Here is a 16,820-nt window from a genome sequence, read left to right as displayed (position 1 = left end):
TTAATTTTCCCCCTGATGCGTATGCAGCCTGGCTTCCAGCTCCAACTCTGAGCCAAAGTCCTCCATCATGTGTTTGCTCTCATCCAGAGCCTCCCACCTTCTGCAAAGCAAAAGACAAGTCCCACCCTGCACTCTCCAACGAGTGTTGTGTAACTGCTCAATTGTTTTTAGTGGCCGAGCAGAGGCTGATGAAAGTTCGGAACCCATGAGGATAGTCTCGACAGGGACCTTGGGTGACCCCACTATATTATACACTCACACTCTCTCTCACATACAGTTACGCAGACCCTCTCACATACACATGGTCTCTCAGACACACACACATACAAACACACCCCACGCACATGACTTCTCAGAGGTTTATACTCCATCACACAAACTTTACCAAGCATGCAAACACATACACATGGGTCTATGGGGTGAATTTGCATTTGCAGATACATTCGATGTGTGCTTTCAGAGCAGAAATCAGCAGGTAGTCAATCCATGTATTATTTTATAAATTTCTACGTTGATAATGGAACCAGTCTGATTCAAGCTTCAGATACAGACACACTCAAACTTCACACCTTTCATACGTTGAGAGCTGAGATGTCACCTATTTTTATAAAACCTGAAGTCATCTCGAGACTGTGACTTAAAAAATGTTCTGGGATTTACACATTAATGAACCAAAACCTGCAACCCATTCTAAAAGATGAAAGACTTAACAGCAATCCAGGTTTTTTTCAATATATCATTTCTGTTGCATGACACTGTGATCTTTTGCTATAAATTCTGTGTCTTATGATCCTGCTCCACAGCTACCCGATGAAGAAGCAGTGCTCTGAAAGCTCGTGCATCCAAATAACCTGGACTATAACCTGGTGCTTTTTAACTTTACCCACCCCTGTCCAACACCGGCTCCTCCACATCGTTTCTCGTGAACACGGCCCACACACTTTACTGCTGCCAGGAAACTTTACACAGTGCTGAGGAAATGGTGCAGTACCTGCACTCCTGAAAAATTTACAATTTCTAACAATAGTATCTACTCATTCACTGCTCCATCTGATACATGACATTGGAAACTTAGTGCAGGAGGCTGGAAGAAATGAGCAGCTTTAAAACAAAAACCATTTGGAGCTCAAAGCTTTGAATGAGAGCCTGAGCCCAACGTTAAGTTCAGGTAACTTTTATTATGACCTAACTTTGTTACAGCTTCAGATTCCCCCCAGCAAAAAGGCATAGAAAAAGTAGGGTTTTTTTTAAAACACTCAAGGTCAAAGCGCACACACTCTCCCCACCCAACACCACTACCAACCCCTCCAACCCATTGCTCCTTCAATCCTCCTGCAATGGCATGTGAACTCGCTGGTGGCTCCGCAGGTTGAAGGAGCGGGTGAAACCCTTCCCACACCGAGAGCAGGTGAAGGGCTTCTCGCCCGTGTGGACCCGCTGGTGGTTCAGCTGGTTGGAGGAATTGCTGAAGGCCTTCCCGCACACTGTGCAGGGGAACGGCCTCTCCCCCGTGTGGACCCGCTGATGGGTCAGCAGGTGGGAGGAACTGTTGAAGGCCTTCCCGCACTCGGGGCAGCTGAAGGGTCTCTCCCCTGTGTGGACACGCCGGTGGGTCAGCAGGTTGGAGGAGTTGCTGAAGGCTTTCCCGCACTCTAAGCAGCTGAAAGGCCTTTCACCCGTGTGGACCCGTTGGTGGTTCAGCCTGTAGGAGGAACTGCTGAAGGCCTTCCCACACTCGGGGCAGCTGAAGGGCCTTTCCCCGGTGTGGACCCGCCTGTGGGCCAGCAGGGCAGAGGAATAGCTGAAGGCCTTCCCACACTCTGGGCAGGAGAACGGCCTCTCCCCCGTGTGGACCCGCTGGTGCTTCAGCAAGTCAGAGGATTTGCTGAAGGCCTTCCCGCAGTCAGGACAGCTGAAGGGCCTTTCTCCTGTGTGGACCCGCCGGTGGGTCAGTAGGGCAGAGGAATCACCGAAGGCCTGCCCGCAGTCAGGGCAGGAGAATGGCCTCTCCCCTGTGTGGACCCGCTGGTGCTTCAGCAGGTCGGAGGAATTGCTGAAGGCCTTCCCACACTCTGAGCAGCTGAAGGGCCTCTCCCTTGTCTGGACCCACTTGTGGGTCAGCAGGGCGGTGGAATTCATGAAGGCCTTGCCGCACTCAGGGCAGCTGAATGGCCTCTCCCCTCTGTGGACCTGGTGGTGCTTTAGCAGGTCGGAGGATTTGCTGAAGGCCTTCCTACACACTGGACAGGAGAACGGCCTCTCCCCGGTGTGGCTGCGCTGATAAGTCTCCGGGACAGACAGGGCACGAAAGCTTTTCCCACAGTTACCACACTTCCATGGTTTCTCCATTGCTGAAGCTTCAGCTGTATGCAAACACATGTACAGCCCCTCCCTGCTGTGAATTCCTGTTTTCAGGCCGTATAGCTGTTACACGCTCCACGCTCAGTGCACTGCAACAGTAGGGTCTCTCATCAAGTCCCACTAATGCTGAAAAAGTACTCAAACAAAAACCAAAAAGCTTGTTTCCTTCTCACAGAATCATAGTTGAAAATTGTTGCGGTCCTGATGGATTGGGTGACTGTCAGACATTGATGTCAAAGTGAGGACTGCAGTCGCTGGAGAGTCAGAGTCCAAAAACGCAGCACTGGAAAAGCACAGCAGGTCAGGCAGCATCCGAGCAGCAGGAGAGTCAATGTTTCTGGCATAACGCTTACACCTGTTCATTTTGAAACTTCTGTCTTCAGATCTTCAAATACGCTGCAAAAAGAAATAATAAAATTCATCACTGTCAGTGCAGGGTAGAAATTCAGAACAAGCAATTCTACTTTCTGCAGAATATTATTCTTCCACAAATTGAAAATACCATCCCACTCTCTCTCCCCCTCTGTTCTCACTCTGCTCTAACTAATTTTTACAGGGAAACCAACAAGGTGACTTTGTCACTGTATAAGTTTAAAATTAATATGAAAGTAGTCTTCGATAAGCTGTTGGCACTTAGAAGTTGACAAGGCACTGGGACTCGATGAAATGTATCCAAGGATCTTGAAGAAAGGGACGACAGAAATTGTGGGAGCACTCACCATAATTCAACGGTCCTCCATGGAATTGGAGGAAGTGACTGAAAAACTGCAAACATTGTAGCCTTGTTTAAGAAAGGTTGTAAACATATACTCAGCAATGACAGGGCAGCCAGTTTAAATTTGGTGGAAAAGCAGAAATAGTTATTCTGGTCAAAATTTGTAGTTTTATGGGGAAAGGTGGATTAGGAAGAGTCAGCGTGGGATTGCTGAAGGGGACATTGCATTTAACTAACTTCATGGTCTTTTTTGCAGAAGTTACAGGCTTGACGAGGATAACACCTCAGCTCTCCTCTTTGTTATCCATCCTGGCTGTCCTAGGGAGTCTGGTACACCTACAGCCTTGACGTTATGCTGAATTTGAGGGGATTAAAGCACCAAAGTGAGACTTCAAATTACTTGGCTACACGGGTTTTGCTATCGTATCTCTCCCATAAAGGCTGACAGAACAGGCTGTGAGCAGCAGTCTGCTGGGCACCACCTTCATTAATCAAAAGGGAAAGAGCTATTGATTCAGCACCTCAGTAAATCTTGAGGCAGTCTTGGCTCCTATGCATATGTTGGGATCCATGTAAGGAGATGTTTATATTTTGCTTCTGTACTTAGAATTCATAAATTGAAGCCAGTGTACATTTAAAAAATATTCAAGATCAAAGTACAGAGGAGATCAATATTATACAACAATCCAACAACCCCGTCCCAGGACAACATGCGCCTGACCCTCACAAAGATGGCGGCCGGTTGCCCGGGCAACCCGAGAGCTCCTTCGCCGGTGAAGTAAACACTGGGCCTGTGGGGCTTCTATTGGAGGCCTCAGTCCTCCCCCTAGGAGTTTATAAACTCCCCAGTCTCCCTCCTCCCGCGGTTCCCAATCCTACCCTGTCTCACTGTCTCCTCTCCCCGGGGGCAGGAGCCAGGTCTTGGCGCTCGGGCCTGGCGACCTCCCCGGGATGTTTCTGAAACCTGGTCCTGTCCTGAAGGAGGATCACCGGGACCCGAAACCCGTCCTCACATTTCTCCCGACACGAGCTGCCGGACCTGCTCAGCTTTTCCAGCGGCTCCTGTTCTTGTTCCTTCAGCCGCCGGCGCCATTCCTCCCCCACACTCAGTAACACGGTCTTTGTCCCATTGCACATGCGCCAACTCACAGGGGGCGGGGTCCCTCCTGGTGACGCCATCACCCGCCGAAGTGGCGCGGTTGGAGGAGTCCTCCAAGAATTCGAAGACAATGGGGGCGGGGCGATCGTTTTCCCCGCCCTCAGCCACTTGAAAGGTGGGTTTCTTTTAAGTTTGAATGTACTTTCTTTCAATTTTCAGAAATGTTATTCCAGACCTCTGGAAGGCTGAAGCATTGAGAATCTTTCAGACATAAACAAACGGATACGAATAAAATCAATAAAAATAGGTAAGTTAAATTGCGAAATAAACCCAGCACAAAATATCAAAAAGAATAGCAAGAGCTTCTATTGGTATGCTGAAGGGAATAAAATCGCTGAAGTAAATGTTGGTCCCTTGGAAGGTAATACCGCTGAGTTAATGGGGAACACTAAAATAGCAGAGCTGCTAAATCAAAACTTTCCTCAGCTTTCACATTGGAGGACAGCAATACTATCCCTATTGGAACAGGCAAGTCAGAGGCTGTGGAAAGGGTAGAACTGAAACAATCAACGTCGATTGGTACACTATTAGGATTGAGGGCGGACAGGTCCCCTGGGCCTAATGGCCCACATTCTCATGTACTAAAGGAAGTGGATACGTTAGTCACAATATTCCAAAATTCCTTGGACCTAAGAAAGATTCATTGAGTTTATTTAAGACTGAGATAGGTAGATTCTTCATTGTCAAGGTTACGAAGAGAAAGCGCCAGAAAGGAGTTGATTTCAGCTATGATTGGGTGAAGGAGCAGACTTGCTGGGCTGAATGGCCTCATTTCTGCTCTGATATCTTCTGAATCCACTGGAATGGGAAAATACTAATGTAACACCTGTATTCAAAAAGGGAGCGAGGCAATATGTGAGAAATTGCAGACCAGTTTGTTCAACAGCTGTTAATAGGAAGTTGTTAGAATCAATTATCAAGGAAGCAATATCAGGATGTTTGGAAAGTCAAAACTCTTTAGATAGCTCCTTTCCAACTACTACCGTTAAGAAGGTCAAGAGCAGCAGTTACATTCGAGACCATTACCTGCAAGTTCTGTTCAAAGACACTCACTACTGAAGCAGCACACTCATCTCAACATATGGAGATTACAAAGATAAAGATGGGAGAAACCATTGGAGAGATTTGAAGACTAAAATGAGAATTTTAAAATTTGGTTGTTGCTTGAATGGGCACCAGCACAGGTCAGTGGACACATGAGCCACAGAGTAATGAAAATTGTTGCCATGAAACAAGAGCAAAGTCTTAGATGATTTCAAGTTTACAGAAGGGCAAATGCGTAAAATTATTGATTGCATCATTGAAGTAGTCAAGCCTGGAGGTAAGGAAGGGACCAAAGATGATTCCAGCAGCAGCAGCTACTTTGAGAATGGGACAGGCTCGAATGAGATGACAGAGGCGGATACAGGAGGCTTTGTATTGGCACAGGTCAGAAGCTCCTCTCAGAATCCAATGCAGCAAGTTATGAACAGCCTGGCTGAATCTGAGAGTTATAAGGGAGAGGGAGATGGAGGCAGTAGCTCAGGAATGAAGATGGATGCAAAAACTGGAAAGCAGTAGCTTCATCCTTCCCAGTGTTTAATTGGAGTGGATCCATCAATATGAAGAATCTCAGCAACCAGAATGGACCATGAAACTGGTGAGTTTTGAGAAGGTTTGTAGCTCAGGTTGAGGTTCTGGATGTAGGTTTGCTCGCTGAGCTGGAAGTTTCATTTTCATCACTGTACTAGGTAACATCTGCAGTGAGCCTCCAGATGAAACACCAGTGGTGTAGCTCACTTCCTATTTAGATGTTTGGATTTCTTTGGGCCAGTGATGCCATTTCCTGTGGTGGCATCATTTCGTATGGCGATGTCATTTCCTGTTCTTTTTCAGGGGGGTGTAAATGGGATCCAAGTCAATGTATTTGTTGATAGAATTCTGGTTGGAATGTGATGCTTCTAGGAATTCTCGTGTGTGTCTCGGTTTGGCTTGTCCTGGGATGGATGTGTTGTGCCAGTCGAAGTGATGTCCTTCCTCATGCATATGTAAGGATACTAGGGATAGTGGGTGATGTCTTTTTGTGGCTAGTTGATGTTCATATATCCTAGTGGCTCGTTTTCTACCTATTTGTCCAAGTAGGGACACCACATCCATCCTCGGATAAGGGTCTGTTTCTGTGTTGTTTGACTCTAACTCTTCTGTACTGGTCTTCACAACCATTTTCTTGCCTTCCCCAATACCCATCCAATTCATTGTTGTTTAAAATATCAGATGAACTCAGCCTTGAATGTATTCAGTGACCCCAAACTGCAGGAAGACATCCCCACTTCTGGACTCAATGCCTCTTGCTAATATACCACTTGCCTTGCGCATTGCTTGCTGCACCTGTCTGACAACTGGCATTGATTGGTGTGGAAGAACATGTTGCTGGAAACGCACAGCAGGTCAGGCAGCATCCGAGAAGCAGGAGAATCAGCCCAAAATCAGCTTTTCCAGCAACACTCTCAACTCTGATCTCCAGCATCTGCAGACCTCAATTTCTCCTGGTGTGAAAAAACGCTGAGACCTCTTTGTCCATCCACACATCATTCCTGATGAAGGGCTTGTGCCTGAAACATCAACTCTCCTGCTCCTCGGATGCTGTCTTTCCTGCTGTGCTGCCAGCGCCACATTTTTTGAGTCTGATCTCCAGCTTCTGCATCCTCACTTATTCCACATCCCAATATATGATCATTTAAACAATGCTTTGTGCTGTTTTCTTTTTCCACAACACCGGCTATAACTTCACACTGAGGTAACGCATTTGCCATGTGTTTGCCAATTGAGACACAGACCTGGACCAACTTTTCCAGTCTGTCCCCTCCCTGGATTCCCTCCCTCTGCTTTTAATTGCTTTAAGTCAAAAATTGAACCCCAGCATGAAAAAAAGAGAATAGAAGAGGGGGGAGAGAAGAGAGATCGCTGTGCTCACAGATGTTGGACAGAGGAAGTTCCAGTCTGTGGTGAATCTCAATCTTCATTCATAGAGAGAAGCAGCAGCAGCAGCCGCTTGAGAAGCTAATGGTCCACCTTCAGACAATAGATAGGCTGTGTTTAACAAGAAGACTAGACTCCTACTGGTCCTCCCGTACTCCTCATTGGTCTATCAAAACAATGTAGCGCTGTTTTTGCGGACAGCTACAAGCATGTGCGGTGTTTTTGCTGACACTGAGGAGCACGCGTAGTAGACTCTGTGGAGATGAAGTTACTGACAGTTTCTAACTGACCAAAGGCCAATGGGAGAAAAAAGGATAGAGCCACAATGACCACCACCACCACACACACACACCTCTCCTCCCCCCACCCCCCCATAGCTCGACATATCAATATGTGCGCCTCGCTATTTTTGCTAATCACTTTACTACACCTCTCATGATTTTATATATTTCAATAAGGTCACCCCTCAACCTCCTCTGCTTTAGTGAAAGAAGTCTCAGCCTCTCCTTATAACTCAAACCCTCCAGTCCTGACAAATCTTTTCCGAACCCTCTCCAATAGTATTCTTCCTATAACAGGACAAACTGTACTCAGTACTCCAATAGTAGCCTCACCATCATCCTGTATAAACTCAACATTATGTCCCAACTCCTATACTCAATGGTGTGAACAATGAAGGCACGTGTGCTAAATGCCTTCTTAACCACCCAGTCTACCAATGATGCAACTTTCAAACTTCTATGTACCTCAACACCCTCAGATCTCTCTGTTCTACAATACAACTCAGGGCTCTCCCATTAACTGTACAAGTCCTGCACTTCTTTATTTTAGCAAAATGCAAGCTCTTGCTTTTATCCATACCTCTCAAACACACACCCCAACACTCTCAACTCCTGAGGCTTATACTCCAACACACCCACACTTTACGAAGCATGGTACGCGCACTCTGATGCACAAGGTCACATGCATGCATACACACACACACATATATATAAAATCTATGGGGTGAATTTGCATTTGTAGAATTACATTTGCAGATACATGCAATTTCGCTCAACAAAGCACACAATCTGCAGACAGTTAATGCAGGCAGTCAATCCATGTAGTATTTTATAAATTCCTACTTTAGAAATGAAACCATTCTGATTCAAGATGGGATACAGACAGACTCAAACCTCACACCTGCCATGCATTGTCTGAGCTCAGAAGTCACCTATTTTTATAAAACCTTAAGTCATCATGAGATTGTAACTTAAAAGAAATTCTGAGATTTATACATTAAGGAAATCTGCAACCCATTCGAAAAGATTAAAGACTTAACAGCAATCTAGGTTTGTTCAATATATCCTATCAGTTGCATGACACTGTGATATTTTGCTATAAACTCTGTGTGCTTTGATCCTGCTCCACAGCTACCTGATGAAGGAGCAGCACTCCAAAAGCTCGTGATTCCAAATAAATGTGTTGGACTATAACCTGGTGTTGCGTGATTTTTAACTTTATCCATCCCAGTCCAAGATCGGCTCCCCAAAACAGTTTCTAGCGAACACATCCCACACCTCCCAGTGCTGCCAGTAAACTTTACAATGCTGCTGAAACGATGCAGCACCTGCACTCCTGAAAAATTTGCAATTTCTAATGATACAAGCTCCTCATTCACTGCTCCATCTGATACACGACATTGGAAACTTAGTGCAGGAGGCTGAAAGAAATGAGCAGCTTTAAAACAAAAACTATTTGGAGCTCAAAGCTTTCAATGAGAGTCTGAGCCTGACGGTAAGTTCAGGTAACCTTTATTGTGACCGAACTTTGTTACAGCTTCAGATTCCCCTAGCAAAATGGCATAGAAAAAAGTAACTGATTTTTTTTAAACAGCTCAAGGTCAAAACCCACACACTCCCTCCACTTTACTATTGGTTAGCATCTAGTTGTCCCTTTGTAACTGGATCCTTGGTACAGCCTTAACCCATAGAAAGTATTGCTTCACTCAATAATTTCAACCCATACCCTGTATCCAAGTAAGTTTCTCCCTGTGTATGGGTGGGGGGAGCTGTGTTGACAACCACACTGCTGTAGGTCTGGAGTCAGTCATGCGTAGGCCAGACCAGGGAAACAATGCAGCTGGGACGACTGAGTGAATCGTTTCCCCTAACAACAGTTTCCTTCCCTAAAAAGGACATGAGTCAGTCAGATGGGGGTTTTCTTCGCCCCCAAAAATGGTTTCATCGTTAAATACTGAGCTCCAGGTTTCTGACCGAATTCCAATTCCGTCTTCTTCCGCGGCAGGATTCGCCAGAACTGGGCTGTTAGTCCAGTTGATAATGGCACTAGGCTGTCATTCCTTCATCATCCTGCGATGGCAAATGAACTCGCTGGTGCCTCCGCAAGGGGGAGGAGCAGGCGAAGGCCTTCCCGCACTCGAGGCAACTGAAGGGCCTCTCCCCCGTGTGGACCCGCCGGTGGGTCTGGAGATTAGAGGAATCGCTGAAGGCCTTCCCGCACTCAGGACAACTGAAGGGCCTCTCCCCCGTGTGGACCCGCCGGTGGGTCTGGAGATTGGAGGAATCGCTAAAGCCCTTCCCGCACTCGGGGCACCTGAAAGGCCACTCCCCCGTGTGGACCAGCTGATGCCTCAGCAGGGCAGAAGAATCGCTGAAAGCTTTCCAGCACTCGGGGCAGCTGAAGGGCCTCTCCCCGGTGTGGAGCAGCTGGTGCTTCCGCAAGGTGCCCACTTGACTGAATCCCTTCCCACACTTGGGACAGCTGAAGGGCCTCTCCCGCGTGTGGACACGCTGGTGGGTCAGAAGGTGGGAGGAATTGCTGAAGGCCTTCCCGCATTCGGGGCAGGGGAATGGCCTCTCTCCTGTGTGGACCCGCTGGTGGGTCAGCAGGATGGAGGCCCGGGTAAAGCCCTTCCCACACTCAGGGCACCTGAAGGGCCTCTCCCCTGTGTGGCGCCGCTGGTGCCTCAGCATGGAGGCAGCCTGGGTAAAGCCCTTCCTGCACTCAGGGCAGGAGAATGGCCTCTCCCCTGTGTGGACCTGCTGGTGCCTCAGCAGGGTAGAAGCCTGAGTAAAACCCTTCCTGCACTCGGTGCAGGAGAATGGCCTCTCCGTGGTGTGACTGCGCTGATGAATCTCCAGGGCAGACGGGACACGGAAGCCTTTTCCACAGTCGCCACACTTCCACGGTTTCTCCACAGGGTGAGATTCCTCGGGATTCTCCATGGCCAAAACTTCAGCTGCTCACAAACACGTGTATAGCCTCTCCCCGCTGTGAATTCCTCGTTTCAGGCCGTATCACTCTTCCAGGCTCCACACTCAGTGCAGTTGAACAGTAGGGTCTCTCATCCAATCCCACTGATGCTGAAAATGTATTGAAACAGGAACCAAAAAGCTTTGCTCCTTCTCACAGAATCTAAGTTGAAAATTGCTGAGGTCCTGATGGATTGAGTGACTGTCAGGTATTGATGTCAAAGTAAGGATTGCAGATGCTGTACAGTGAGTCGAGAAGTGTGCTGGAAAAACACATCAGGTCAGGCAGCATCTGAGGAGTAGGAGAGTTGATGTTTTGGGCATAAGCCCTTCATCTGTTGATTTGAAACTTCTATCTTCAAATACTCTGTAAAAAGAGATTACAAATGTCATCACTGTCAGTCCAGAATAGAAACTCAGAACAAGCAATTCTACTTTCTGCAGAATATTCCACAAAATTGAAAGCACCATCCCACTCTCTCTCTCTGTTCTCACTCCATTCTAACTAATTCTCCTGAAGGTATTGATTCAGGATCTTACAGGGGCAGAAAAGCAAAAATATCAAGACTGACATCTCTCTGAAGTTTGGATGACTCCACCTGAAAGTTAATATCTTCCACGACATTGGTATGCTGCTGAGAGCGAGCAGGTCTGATTTTGGGAAGCAAACAAAAATGTTAATTCAGGGTGAACCTGCCATGCAGCTTCTTGAGGAACAACCAGACACAAAATGGTTAATGCCCCTAGGAAGAGGGGAACAAAATGAGACATCAAGGCATTAACACTGACACCAGAGAGAAACTGAACATACAGATGTGGCAAATATTAGTGGAAAGCCAGAGTCATAGAGATATACAGCACAGAAACAGACCCTTCAGCCAAAATCTTCCAGATATCCTAAATTAATCTAGTTCCATTTGCCAGCACTTGGCCCATATGCTTCTGAACCCTTTCTATTCATACACCCATCCAGATATCTTTTACATGCTGTAATTGTACCAACCTCCATCACTTCCTCTGGCAGCTCATTCCAAACATGCACCAGGCTCTGCGTGAAATATTTGCCCCTTCGGATGCTTTTAAATGCCCACCCCACCCACCCTCACCCGAAATCTTGTTACTATCTTGTCCTGGACTCCCCTATCCCAAGTAAAAGACCTTGTCTATTTACCCGATCCACACTACCGATGGTTTTATACAAGTCGATAAGGTCACCCCTCAGACTCTGCCGCGCTAGGGAAAACAACTCCATCCTATACTTCCATCCTCACTCACCCAGGTAATGAAGATTCATAGCTGAGTTTGCTCCCTCCCTGGATTCATTCCAGTTGCTAAAGTGAACAAATGTCCCTCCCTTCTCTCTCTCGCTCCCAGGATAAAGAGTTGCCCAGACGGAAAGAGTTTCACTCTGAAACTGACAGGGCCACTTCCGCGTTGTGACATCACAAGGGCGGACCTAGGCCAGGACCGAGGCCAGGACCTAGGCCAACACCCAGCCCCCGCACTGCGCCTGCTCCAGACGCCGGCGTCCCACTGACCTGCATTATGCCTGCTCCGGAGGGACGGCATCCGACTGGCCCTCACTGCGCCTGCTGCGGACGGCGGCCTCCAGCTGACCCTTACTGCGCCTGCTCCGGATGGACGGCATCCGGCTGGCCCTCTCTGCGCCTGCTGCGGACGGCGGCCTCCAGCTGACCCTTACTGCGCCTGCTCCGGATGGACGGCATCCGGCTGGCCCTCTCTGCGCCTGCTCCGGACGGACACCATCCGGCTGGCCCTCACTACGCCTGCTCCGAATGGACGGCATCCGGCTGGCCCTCTCTGCGCCTGCTCCGGACGGACAGCATCCGGCTGGCCCTCACTGCGCCTGCTATGGTCGGTGTCAGACTGATCCGCATTACGCCCGCTCCAGACGGCCGGCGCTGCCCTGCACAGTTGGGAAAATCCCTTCCCTTCAACAAATCCCCATCGTGTGGAAACAGGCAATTCGGCCCAACGAGTCTACACCGACCCCTCAAAGGGTAACCCACCCACACCCATTCCTCTACATTCACCCCCTGACTAATCCACCCGAACCTACACAACCGTGCCACTATGGGTAATTTAGTATCGCCAATCCACCTTAACCTGGACAAAGTTAAAAATCACACAACGCCAGGTTATCGTCCAACAGGTTTATTTGAAAAGAGTACCATTTGGAGCGCTGCTCCTTCATCATGTGGTTGTGGAGGATAAGATCATAACGCACAGAACTTATGAAAAATCATTACAGTGCCCTGCCACTGAAATGATCTATTGAACAAACCTGGATTGTGTAATCTTTCATCTTTTAGAATGTGTTGCAGGTATCACACATATGTAAATCCCACAACTTGCTGCAAGGCACCTTCGAGATAAATAAGATTTTATAACAGAAGATGACATTTTTCAGACTGGGGGGGAGGAGGAGAGTTGGGGGGGAGGAGGAGAGTGGGGGTAGGAGGAGAGTGGGGGGAGGGAGGAGGAGGGGGAGGAGAGTGGGGGGAGGGAGGGGGAGGAGAGTGGGGAGGAAGCGGGGAGGGGGAGGGAGGGAGAGAGAGGAAGGGGAGGGAGAGGGAGGGGGGAGGGATTAGGGGCAGGGAGGGGGCAAAGGGAGGGGGGAAGGATGGGGGAGGAGGGGGAGGGCAGTTCTAGAGGGCATAGGTTTAGGGTGAGCGCGGAAAGATATAAAAGAGACCTAAAGGGCAACCTTTTCACAAAGGTATGTGTATGGAATGAGCTGCAAGAGGAAGAGGTGGAATAGCAAGGGTTTGGAGGGATATGGGCTAGGTGTGGGAAGGTGGGATTAGATAGGTTGGGATATCTAGTCGGCATGGACAAGTTGGATCGCACGGTCTGTTTCTGTGCTGTACATCTCTACGACTCTATTTCAGCTCAGACAATCAATGAAAGGTGTGAGATCAGAGCCTGTCTGTATCATAACCTTGAGTCAGGTTGGTTCTATTTTCAAAGTTGAGTTTACATAATACTACATGTATTGACTGTCTGCAGATTGTTCATTTTAGGAGCAAAATAGAATGTATCGGCAAATATAATGCTGCAACTACAAATTCACTGCCATGGACTTGTGTGTACACACACACACATGAGAGAAATAAAAAGTCTATTTCTTTGCTGCATATCACACAGACATTGAGATAACAGATGCTTTATTTCTGTGGTTGAAAATGTTGTTGTAAATTATAGCTGGATACTAATAGTTAGATGTAAGGGACAGAATTCCTCAAAATAGGGCACTATAAGAATCCTGGGAGAACCCTATCCTGGTATACTTACTAGTGAACAAACATTAAGCACGAGTATCTATTTATTTCTAATTTTGTTTCGATTTTCTTGTTTGATTCCCTGCTATGACAACACTGTATCTGGATGGTTGACAGGCTGAGAGATGGTGGGTTGAGTCTCGATTGACTCAATGTTTTATTCTTCCAAATGGTGTAAAACTGGGGGTCAAAGCTTCAGCAGAAATCCAGCAGAGCTGACAGACCAACATCTTACTCTAAGCGAACAGGGAGGTCAACAGAGGAGAGAGAAATCAGGACCTGAAATCTGAGCTGACACCAGACTACCCTGTGATCAATGCTTTGATTCGCAGTACCAACCCTCTACCTTTACTTTGCTGCCCATTTAACTACCCCTTCAATATTCAGGATCCAATCCTTGTAATCCTGAAGCTGGGTTAGCCATGGGAAATGCAGGGTTATAGTTCCATAGTAATAAAAGCAGGAGTAGACCATTTGTCCTGTCAGACCTACTCTGCCATTCATTAAGATCATGGCTGATCGATCCACCATTGCAGCTCCTCCTTCCTGCATTGTCAAAGCTACCCTTAATTCACCAACCATGCAAAAACTCATCCAACTGTGTCTTCAATATACTGAAATGGCCTCTACTGCTTCACTGGGCAGAGAATTCCATAGATTCACTACTCTCCAGGAAAAACAGTTCCTCTTAATCTGTGTTTGAAAGCTACTCCCCCTAACCTTGAGGTCTAGTCTCACCCAACAGCAGAAATGACTGGATAGGGAAGGGCTATATCCCCAAAGTGCAATGAATTCCCACTTTCCCCCAAAATCCCAGATGGACTCACTCACTCAGTTGTTTGCTCATAAATGAAAGATTTCACTGTTACAACTTCTGCTCCTAGTCAGGGCAAAATATCTTTGACAGCTACTCTGAAAGTTCAGTCTTCACAACCACACCTGTGAACCATTCTCCTCTCACCTCAAATATGCACCATCTAGTTTTGGACTGCACCATCCTGGGGAAAAGATCTTGGGTATTCACCCTATCCATGCCCGTTACAAACGTCAATAAGGTCACCCCTTAGTCTCTGATGCTCCAGGGAAAATATCCCTGGCCTATTCTCCCTCTCCCAGTAGTTCAATTCCTCCAAGTCTGGCAACAACCTTGTAAATCTTTTCCAACCTCTTTCAAAGTTTCACAACATCTTTCCTATATCAAGGAGACCAGAATTGAATGCAGTGTTCCAAAAGTGGCCCAACCAATTTCATGTACAGGGGCCACATGACCTCCCAACTTCCATACTCAATGCACTGACCAAGAAAGGAAAGCATACTGAACGCCTTCTTTACTATCCTAGCTACCTGAGACTCCACTTTCAAGGAATTATGAAGCTGCACTCCAAGGTCTTTGTTCAGCAACACTCCCCTTAACTGTATCAGTTCTGCCTGGATTGCTTGACCAAAATGCAACTCCTCACATTTGTCTAAATTAAACTCCATCTCCCAAACTTCGGCCCAATGACCCATCTGCTCAATTCCCATTTATGGCAAACTCTCTTATTCCCTAGAAGCTGAAAATCTCCATCCCAAACTCACTCCCTCCATTCTCACTTTGCTGAACCTAATTCCTGCTGCATCTCATCCTGAAGGGTCTGGTTCATGCTGATACACAGGCCCACACTCGAATTGAAACATACAGAATACTGAATGGCATGGACAGACAGGACGTTGGGAAGATGTTTCGATTGGTAGGAGAGACAAGAACCTGAAGGCACAGCCTTAGAGTAAAGGGAAGGCCTTTTGGAACGGAGATAAGGAGAAACATCTTCAACGAGAGAGTGGTGAATCTTTGGAATTCATTGCCATAGGAGGCTGTAAAGGACAGGTCATTGAGAATATTTAAGACGGAGGTAGACAGGTTCTTGAGTATCAAGGGGGTCAAGGGTTACGGGGAGAAAGCAGGAGAATGGGGCTGAGAAACCTATCAGCTGCGATTGTGTGCTATCAGCAGACCTGATGGGCTGAATGGCCTAATCTCAGCTCCTATGTCTTATGGTCTCTTGCTGTACTGGACACAGAGGGTGAGAATTGGGAGCAGGACTAGGACATCTGGTCTTTCGAGCCTGGACCTGTATTGCACAGACCATAACTGGATATGAATATACCTACATTTTGGTGGATAGGCTGGGACATTTTTCATTGGAGCATAGGAGGTTGAGAGGTGACCTTACTGAGGATGATTAAATCATGACAGATATAGCTAACGTGAATGGCAGGTGTCCTTTCCCTCGGGTGGGGGTTTCAAGATTAGGGAGCAAATTTTGAAGGAGAGAGGAGAAAGATTTGAAAGACATGAGGGACACTATTTTTCATTTTACACAGAGAGTGGTTCACGTGTGAAATGAATGTCCAGAGGAAGTGGTGGATGTAGGTGCAGTTATAGCATTTAAAGGACATTTGGATAAGTATCTGAATAGGAAAGATTCAGAGGATATAGACCAAATACTGGCAGGTGGGACTAGTTTAGTTTGAGAACGTAGTCAGCATGGATTGGTTGGACTGAAGGGGCTGTTTCTGTGCTGTCTCACACTGTAACTGTTCTATACTAGTCTTGAAACCATTTTCTTGACATCCCCCATAAACATCCATTCCATTGTTGTTCAAAATATCAGATGAACTCAGCAGTGAATACGTTCAATGACACCCCCCCCCCCCCCCCAGGAAGACATCCCCACTTCTCAACTCAATTCCTCTTGCTAATATACCACTTGCTTTGCTGATAGCTTGCTCCACCTGTCTGACAACTGCCAGTGACTGGTGCAGAAGGACACTGAGGTCCCATTGTACATCTACACATCATTCTTGATGAAGGGCTTGTGCCCAAAACATCAACTCTCCTGCTGCCTGACTAGCCTGTGCCACCGTGCCACCCATAAGTGGTTTTATATTCAATATGCTCGTCTCCGAGATTCAAATACAATTATCTGTTGTATTTTTGTCCTTCAGCTATGTCATATATTTCCAATTATAGAATTATTGAAGGGAACAGTGACCATTGGACAGAGACCTCCCAATTCATATACTCAATG

General features: G+C 47.1%; 1 protein-coding gene across 1 annotated transcript; it reads right to left on the bottom strand.

Annotated features, from left to right (window-relative positions):
* Nucleotides 1-1,158: 1,158 nt before the first annotated feature.
* Nucleotides 1,159-11,851, bottom strand: LOC140460420 (uncharacterized). Its single transcript, XM_072554963.1, has 3 exons — nt 11,723-11,851; nt 9,602-10,814; nt 1,159-1,977 (listed from the first exon to the last, which is right to left on the bottom strand). Exons 2-3 carry the CDS (start codon nt 10,418-10,420, stop codon nt 1,324-1,326), a joined length of 1,473 nt encoding a protein of 490 aa, XP_072411064.1. The 5' UTR covers nt 10,421-10,814; nt 11,723-11,851; the 3' UTR covers nt 1,159-1,323.
* Between the last annotated feature and the right edge of the window lie 4,969 nt (nt 11,852-16,820).

Source organism: Chiloscyllium punctatum, chromosome 36, assembly GCF_047496795.1.
Source record: "Chiloscyllium punctatum isolate Juve2018m chromosome 36, sChiPun1.3, whole genome shotgun sequence".
Lineage (NCBI taxonomy): Eukaryota > Metazoa > Chordata > Chondrichthyes > Orectolobiformes > Hemiscylliidae > Chiloscyllium > Chiloscyllium punctatum.
The sequence above is the reverse complement of the archived record's forward strand: the minus strand, read 5'-3'. Positions and strand labels throughout refer to the sequence as shown.

Excerpts from the sequence above, each read along its gene's own strand:
- LOC140460420 (XM_072554963.1), bottom strand. The coding sequence starts at position 10,420 with ATGGAGAATCCCGAGGAATCTCACCCTGTGGAGAAACCGTGGAAGTGT. Across the intron at positions 1,978-9,601 it reads GTTGCCTCGAGTGCGGGAAG|GCCTTCGGTGATTCCTCTGC; the intron begins GCCTTCGCCTGC and ends GACTGCGGGCAG.